This window comes from Electrona antarctica, assembly GCF_951216825.1.
Source record: "Electrona antarctica genome assembly, chromosome: 17".
NCBI classification, from domain to species: Eukaryota; Metazoa; Chordata; class Actinopteri; order Myctophiformes; family Myctophidae; genus Electrona; species Electrona antarctica.
Genome location: NC_136798.1, coordinates 42267536 through 42276685, shown reverse-complemented (window position 1 = coordinate 42276685; position 9150 = coordinate 42267536). Strand labels below are relative to the sequence as shown.

The window sequence follows — 9150 nt, the reverse complement described above, 5'->3', positions numbered from 1 at the left end:
GACTATAGTAAACAATAAAAAAATAAATCGCTATAACATTTTGTAAAAAAAATACATATTTAGCCCCATGCTCGAATGCCCCCGCCCCCCCCGTCAAAAACTACTAATATCCCTAAAACGAAAGAAAGCAGCAAATGAAAAAGAATTAACACTCATCTTTTACTTTCTCTAATAACCTAAAACATGAACCTTGGTTGAAAAAAAACTAAAGTTGTCCTTTAAAGAATATTTTCCAACATTAAAGAACAATTTCCATGGCAGGTAAATAAAACAAAAGAAAGGTCTGGACACAATTTGATTGTCTACCACACACACACACTATACTTGGTATAGGATGGTCATTTGACTTTTAGTCAAGGCTGGGTTTAATTAATTTCCTGCCGGTGTCTAGCACCGAAACTATACCGAAGTATACACACACACGCGCACAAAATTTGATCGTCTACACCACACACACACACACACACACACTCACACTCACACACACACAATACTTGGGAGGACAAACATTGTAGGATGGTAATTTTATAAATGACCTTTTTGGGTCAAGGCTGGGTTTAATGAATTGCCTGCATGCCGGTGTTTCGCACCCAAATTAGCCGATCTACAAACATGCGCACACACACACCTGAAAACAAAATTTGATTCTCTACCACACATAGCAAAAATAGCTGCCATTCTCAACATGTTGAATATTTTTTGAAAACATATTGAAAGTATAGTTGGTCAACAGCCAACACGAATACAATTGAAACCTGGTGTAGTTGTAAAATTGTAAAATTTGTAAAATTGTACAGCACCGAAAAACATGAACCTCAAAAGCATTATTTAACAAGACCCATACAAATGAACATTAAGTATAAAAGAACGGTGGCCCTTTAAGCAACAAATGTTAGTTTTTAAAGTAATGTGCTTGGAGCAATCACTAGCACATTACTGTATAAGAAAAAAATAAATGCAGGAAAGTCAAATGGGGAAGAATTTCGTAATATAGAAAAAATAAAAAAACGTTTTACTGTCTATCGGTGAGGTCTGTAGCGATTAATACATTCTAATTGGCTATATGCACCGTGTACACATAAGCACCTCCACTTCAAAACAAGTCTGTCAGACGCACAGATCTGACATGCTGCTGTATGCTTTCCTTTTTAACAGTGCAGTGTGCTGATTCACATTTCAGTCTATCACTCCATAAACTGCAGTGTGCTGATTCACATTTCAGTCTATCACTCCATAAACTGCAGTGTGTTGATTCACATTTCAGTCTCACTCCATAAACTGCAGTGTGTTGATTCACATTTCAGTCTATCACTCCATAAACTGCAGTGTGTTGATTCACATTTCAGTCTCACTCCATAAACTGCAGTGTGTTGATTCACATTTCAGTCTCACTCCATAAACTGCAGTGTGTTGATTCACATTTCAGTCTCACTCCATAAACTGCAGTGTGCTGATTCACAATTCAGTCTCCCACACTCCTTATGCACGTTTTTGTACTAAAAACATACAGTACGTGCATCCAGTTATCGCATCACATAAATAAAACACCTGGAGACTTTTGTTGTGTGATGTGGTTTCCTACTAATCTGTTTTGACTGAAAACATTCAAACTGAAATCAGTCAGGACATTAGCCAAGCAGACAGTTTTTCAGTGTCTGCACTTTGGGTGTAAGCTGTTGAGGGTCTAGTCCAAGCAGTACCTTTTGAAAAACCTCCAAGATGTATTTGAACTTCTTGGGGTACTTCAAGTCAAACACGTAGGTCAGTCCCAGGAGATAGCAGCAGGCTCTGCTAATATCGCCGAGGTTGTTGAGGACAGGGATGCCCTCAATAACAATACCTACATCAGCAGCTGGTGATTCTTGGGTTTGCAGCCTGTAGATAGTCATCAGTTCCCCTGACAACTCCTCTTCTACATCGACACCAGCAGCATCCTGCACACATTGTAAAAATAAAAGCAAAATAAAATCTCATGAATGAAAACGTAATGATGATGTTCATGGTATTATCATTCTAAACGGTTACTACTGTTGCACAATTCCCTGCTCTGGGTGGGATCTCCGTCAGTCCAATTGCTGTACATGAAAAGTGTCTTGAGTTTGCAATTGAAAACGTTTGCTGCTGCTGTTGTTCTACATACAGCCAACCAGTTGAAGAAATCACAGATTGAGGCATTAAGCTTTGTTTTTAAGACAAATTGTTAAATACTTTATTTTACTAACTTCAACGTCCTTGATCAGGGCACCAGGCTCTTCTCCCAGATGGTCGATGAGGCACTTGATCACGATTCCTCTGGTTAGCTGTATGGGGTTTCCACTCTGCAGACAAAGTTTTATCCTTAATACAATGCATTACTTTGCACATTCAAGCTGGGCTTTTGTTTACCAACTTTAAAGTCCACCGTTTCAATTGTTTGCACACAGTTTTAGCATTTAGGGCCCTATTTTCACCAGTGCTAAACACATTATCCCGAAACTTCTTTGCCTTTTTTACTCTTTTGAAAAACAAAATTGGTCAACTAGCCAATCTAAATGAACAAAAATGTTTTTCAAAATAGTAAAAAAGGCAAAGAAGTTTAGGAATAAGAGGGGTTTAGTACTGACAAGACTATTAAGACATGCATTTCGTCTAGTGTGAATGGAACAGGTGGAATTAAAGGTCTAGGACATTTGATAGGTTTGCGTTACAGGCAAGATACTACAGTGGAAGTCAATGAGGAACATTTCTCACCCGCATGTGAAGTTACAACATGGCAAGGAAATTACAACACAAACTTCTACCAAAGTGTTCTAGCTTTTTAAAGTGGTTAAAATAGTAATGAATGAATACCGAAAATAGAAGATCTGCAAGTTCACAAACTTCACAGTGAGATGCAATGTGAGCTTGCATATCTGCTATTTTCTGATTTAGAAGGATTTAGAAGCAGTTTTTAAGAATCATCCTCGGGTCTAAATGGTTTATTACCTGAAGCAGAGCACTCATCTTTGCCCGATGTCGCTCTCCTACAGCACCTCTCTTAGATTGGAACATGGACAGCAGTTTAGGTGTGTAGAGGTCCAACATCTCCATGAATTTCGGCTCAAGCTTCATTGTAGTGATCAACTTGAACTCTGCGCTGACCTGAAAAACAGATGAGGGGAAGGGAGACAAACAAAACACATTGTGATCTTGTACATCCATTTTCCACCACTGTTGCTCCAGGAATGGGTACAATTGATTAAATACAATGTAAATGTGTGTCACATGCAGGATGTAATTTATGTTGAACACTGCTACAAGAATCCAATTTACTCACTTGTGAAGCATCAAACAAGGCCGGCCATCTCTCCTTTACATCCTTGATGCTCATCTGCTGCCGGACGATGTCGTGTCGTCTATGTGCAAAGGTTCTGCACATCAAGTCCCTGATGGCTGTGCTGTTTTTCTTCTTGTACTCGTCGATCAGTTGGTGTCGGTACAGCTCTTGTTGTTCCTTACTGTCTCTTATAGGATAGTCTGGGAGATAAAGCACTTCTCCTTTCCGTGCTTTCTTTACATTCGTTGCAGATGCCCTTTCACCAGGCCTCTTGTTCTTAACAGTGTTGCAGGTAACCTCAGAGAGTCCTAATTCAACAAGCTTTTTCCTGTAATTTAGCATCTTGGTTTTAAGACTTTGGATCCATAGTGAACTGCCATTAGAACTGTGATCTGAGAGGCACGGGTGCTTTTTGACCAATGCCACTGCAACCTCAGTAATCTGTGTGGCTGATGGGTATCCTCCTTTGTAGCTGAACATGTAGTTTGCTAAGCTTGACCTAATTTCAATGGCAATCTTATTGTTGATGAAGCGAGTACCATCTTTTACATATACTTCATTGGCACACATCAGTACTCCCTCTGTTGCCACAGAGAAAAGTGGAATGGAAATTACACTTGGCCATATTTCTCGAACGTGTTCATGCGGAGGGGAAAGTATAATGTTGTCGGACGATCCTGAGGAGTAATCGGTCTGGTCTTCTTCCAATGTATCACTAGTAGAACTTGAACTCGCACTCACATTCATGACACTCCTTGCATACCGGTATGTCTGTGTGTCTGGAGTAGAGAATTCAGGCACATTGTTTGCGCCCGTCTGGGTGTCTGTAGTGAATTCAGGCACATTGTTTGCACCCATCTGATTGTCTAGAGTAGATAAGTTAAGCACGTGAATTGTTGGAATGGTTACAACTTTGATTGTCCCCTTGTCACTAATCTGGTCGGTAGAATGGAGTGCAAAGAAATCACCCTCACCCCAGGATACATCCAAGTACTCCAGAGTGAAAGTCTCAGTGAGTCCAAATGTGTCCTTGACAGTCTTCTGCAACTCTTCTACGGTGCTGGGTATTCCTGATGGCAGTAGAAGCTTCTCACTCCGGTGTTGTATTACAACTTTCAAGGCAACCGAAGACATCTAGGCAAAACAAGACTGAATTAAAGGGAGGTGTAGGACAGTCAAGTCTTTTCTTTTGTCCTTTTACCTAAAGTGGACAAACAATGTGACGCTTTAATGTCACCATGCGTTTGCCTCCCATAGAATAAGCTGCCAAGGGATATGAGTCACCAAGTTCACCATGTTGTAGCAGGGTCATATTCCCAGTGTATTCCAACATATATGCCCTATAATGTTCATCATAACGGCCCTTGAATACCTTCACAATGAAATTGACATCGACATCGACAATAACAATCTGTGAAATCTCAACAAAATCAGGTCGCCCACCAGTTGACCCATAAGGCAAAACCATACCAGCAGAATATTTTGTGCCATGGTGTATCACATTATCGGTCAAGTTCACAGAGGTTTGTGTTGGATAAACGTTTTTGAAAGACTGCTGTATTCCCAAATCAAGTATTTCTAAAGGAACAGATGATATTTTAGTGACACATGTTGCAGATTTTAAAGCATTTGCTTGTGAATAGTATGCCATCATTTTTTGGTGCTTTGTGGCTAGTGACAGCAATATATTTCTGAAGTTGTTTGTGTACCTAACAACTTTCTTAAAGAAACTATGTTTTGCCTCAAAGCGCATAGTCCAGAGACCAACTAAAGGACCAAATCCTCTTATGAGATCGGGGTAATGCTCCACAAAATGGTGCTTTGGACGCAATTTTTGGTCTGGGAAAAACTCCAACAGCCTGTGACGGTGTTCTGATATCAGAGTGTCTAGATAGCAAATACTTTCCTCATTAAGAGTAGGGGATACTGCAAGCTCAGTAATATCTTTTAACCTCATGAGAACTTCCCATGCTGGATCATTCTGTGGTATCTTTGAACCAATAATGAATGGTAATAATCTTAATAGCGCCCAATTCTCATGTGCATTCCCACCAATACTTTTGCGAGAGGCAAAAGTTGCTGGGATAGGTCCGGGTTGATCAGTTTTATCAGTCCATTTGTATGGAAATTTAGTTATGGACTCGTTAAGTTCTTTGAATGTGAAATACTTGTTGCGGATGAACACATTAAAACAAAGCGCCAATTCGAATGGAATTATGCCTTCAAAAAGGTCGTGTAGGACATCTGGTGGGTAACCCGTTACAAAATGGAAATAACTTAATTTCTCTGTGATGGGACAACCTTTCTTCACACCACGATAGTTAACTATAGCAGGATTGTGTGCTGCTTTTTTTAAGTTTTTTACAGTATTCACATACACTTCATAGTTCTCTTTTGTTCTTGGTGGAAAAGCTCCTGAACGCACTTCTTTTTGCTGATAGTCAGAACGCTCCCCAACACAAAACCTACAGACATACTGTCCAGAAAAGCTTTCAACGAGTCCAGCCAAAGCATGAGCACCGAGATTGTCGGCTGAAACACAAAACACAGTTCCTCTGACATTTTTACCAAGCTGAGGTACAAAAATTCCTTCCTTCTCCAATATTGTGAGATCTTTCAGTAGAGGCTCCAGAACCGTTTCATAGTGAAACTTTTTTACATCATTTGCCTTACAAAGAATGGCCAAATTAATCGAGGTTAGCTGTGATCTCAGTTCAGATGGTACATCAGCAAGTACCCAGTACACTGCTGTGATTTTGTGCTTTTTTCGTGAAGTTCCAAGAGGATTACAAGTTTCCAGGTCGTCGGAATAAATTATTAGTGAAATTCTGTCCTCTTCATTAGCAAGAAATTCATTTTGCTTGAAATATGTACCATCATGAAAGGATGACAACTGTGAAACGTTTGAATGTTTAGTCAAAACATGGTTAAGAAGGTCTTCATTCTTCAACAATTCTTGTATGGAAGGAAGAATGGGAACATACTGAAAGCTGCCCTTGGATTTGTCATGTGGATCCAAAAGATACTCTACTGGCTCAATTAAACTGAAGTTTTCCTTAAAATATTTGTCCCTCTTAAACTTGGAAGAAAAGGGACCTAGGGCTGTGCTAAGAGGATTAGAGTGACACAATTTGTCTACCAGTTCGCCGACAGTGGCTTCATCAATAGCACAGTTATTCTTAGTAAATATATCATTAACTAGCTTTGGAATACACAGAGTTGTTGAAGTGCAGATAAACTGAAGCTGTTCCACCAAGTCATCGACACATTTCACAGACACATTATAGACGTTTTCTAACTTTAACAAGAGAGAACCAATATTTTTCTCTGTTTCACTTGAAATATCATTTTCACAAGCCAACTCTAAGGTATCAATGTCCTCATGATCATGTGATTCTAACACCGGAAGGTGGATTTCATTTTCATTAATGACTGGAGGATTTGCAATCAATGCAGTCTTAAAATCTTTCAATGAATAGTCTTTGTGCTTTCTACTTTTGTGTGTCGCATAACTCCCATATTGGTTTGTTGTATAATCGCATCCATCAAAAACACACTGTATGGTTTCAAGTCTATTCAAGTGAGAATTAATATGTTGCAAATAGTCTTTTGGATTAGAATGAAATGAGTCACAAATTTTACATCTGAAAGCTTGCACATGCACAACTTCACATTCTTCAGTTCTGTGGCATCTACGCAAGTGTGTGCGCAGGCCACCCCATGTCTTAAATTTGCAAGGACAGTTTAAATGAATACAGGAAACTGAATAGCCATGTCCAAATGTACCGTGATTCCCTCTGTAATGTTTCAGAAGTGTCCCTTTTGTTGAAGCCACGAAAGAGCAGTGTTTACATCGCCATTCCATAAGCTGTAAAACAAAGGAGAGATACACTAGGTGTTAACAGGGAACCAACAGACTGATGTTTCTTTCATTCAAAAATGAGTGACTAATATTTTTCATACCAACTATCTACAAAAATCACACCTGTGTGAACTGAGCGATGCAACTATATGCATCATACTGTACACTGTACTCTGGCTGCTGTGTGTGACCTGAATCAGTTGGAGCCGTCAGGAACCACTAAAAAATTACTCACTTCCATATCACTGATAAACTACATCTACTCCCAACTGTAAAATCTCAATGATTCAACATTTTAATTATCCTCCTCAAGGATCAAAATATTACACAGGGAAGAATTATTGAAGCAGCTGTGTTCATATAAGGCAGCGAGCAGACAACGCAGTGGTAAATGAATAATATCTGCAACACAATGTTTCAGGAATATAGTTGAATAACTGTATAGAAAGGTTGTAAGACAATTAATAAACTGTCATACCAGTAAGGTATCCAGTCACTTGTTTGTCCAGACTGTTGAATTGCTGTCTGTATGAGTCTAGATGCCTGGGGGACAGCCACTGGGAGGCAAAGAGGACAGCATACCGGGAGACAAAGAGTTGAGGTGGAGCTGGAAGACATGGACAGTAGAAAATAAGACTAAATACACAATAATGAAACCCTGTTCATTTCCCATCAGGCACACTGTTCAATCCTCAAGCTCTTGTCAATACTTTATTGATTCAATATTTATAAATGCCACAGAAAGACTAATAGTTTAAAACCCCAAAAAAGCGGAAATAGCAGATTTACAAGCACAACGCATCACAATGAGACATGCTGTGAGCTTGTAGATCGGCTATTTATTGCTACTTTTGTGCAGACACTGTAGTATTGGTGACAAAACATCAAACGTTGAAATATGAGGTTTCTGCCTAACAGCAACGATGTATATGAATGAAATTATGAATACATTGTGTGTTTTTTACGGTTGTTACCTGCTGGAGCCCAGGTTAAGCAGTGACGAGGCTTTATTGATGGCAGCAGCAAGGGAAGGAGAATCCAACAGAAGAGATGGAGCCAGACATTGAGGCCTACAGACAAATATGCAGACACGCACATGATCAGACAAAGCAACATACATTTTTATACAGGACTTTAGTCCATAAATACCTAATGCTGCGATCACACGGACAGATGCAAAGATACAGTCTAGTATATTCATTTTTTAATGGAAACTAGTGACATGAAGATACAGCCAATGTTTGTAGCTGCTGCAAAAGTAGACCTAGAATGCCTGTGATCATTTCATTAACTTCGTAAATGTTCATGTATCAGAGGCATGTTCCCTTCCACCCGTTCCTGGTTGAATTGAATTATGGGCAGCCTAAATGTGATAAATGCTCCGTTTGTACTCACCCATTAAATAATTCCAAAGATGTGGAGTGAAATATGGTCCTCTAGTTTCATATCCATGTGAACGTTCTGGCACAAAACGTGTATGTAGTCAATTTTCTCCACTTTTTCAAGAGATGCACACGGACGTCTTTCTCTCCGGGCGAGGGGCCCCGAATGATCGATGGACTGATTATAATACTTCCTGTTGTTTACCGCAGACGTCAACACCAAATGACCAGGGAAACACAAAAGTTTGGGTCACACAATTGGCAAGTGGTGTGATTAATTACCCAGCACTTATCGCAAGGCACCTGCCAATTGTGTGACCCAAACATTTGTGCTTCCCTGGTCAATTGGTGATGACGTTTGTGGTGATTAGAGGAAGTTTTGATAAATTAAGTCCAGCTGTCATTCCGGTCCCCTTTGCCCCAGTCAGTGTGCATCTCGTGAAAAAGTGGAGATAATTGACTAAATACGTTTTGTGCCAGAACTTTCACATGGATATAACTAGAGGATCATATTTTACTCCACGTCTTTGGAATTATTTAATGGGTGAGTACAAACGGAGCATTTATCACATTTAGAACCCCAACAGAAATTAAGTATGGTGTTCTATGGC

At 39.6% G+C, this 9150-nt stretch overlaps 1 protein-coding gene across 1 annotated transcript; it reads right to left on the bottom strand.

The window, feature by feature from the left end:
* Positions 1–1544: 1544 nt before the first annotated feature.
* On the bottom strand, positions 1545–4429 carry LOC306941141 (uncharacterized protein; the record flags this gene model as incomplete). The annotated part of the gene is made up of 5 exons (XM_079526454.1): positions 1545–1934; positions 2223–2318; positions 2965–3120; positions 3296–3495; positions 4270–4429. The coding sequence occupies 5 exons, from the start codon at positions 4427–4429 to the stop codon at positions 1629–1631; spliced, it is 918 nt and encodes a 305-aa protein (XP_079382580.1). The 3' UTR covers positions 1545–1628.
* Positions 4430–9150: the final 4721 nt, after the last annotated feature.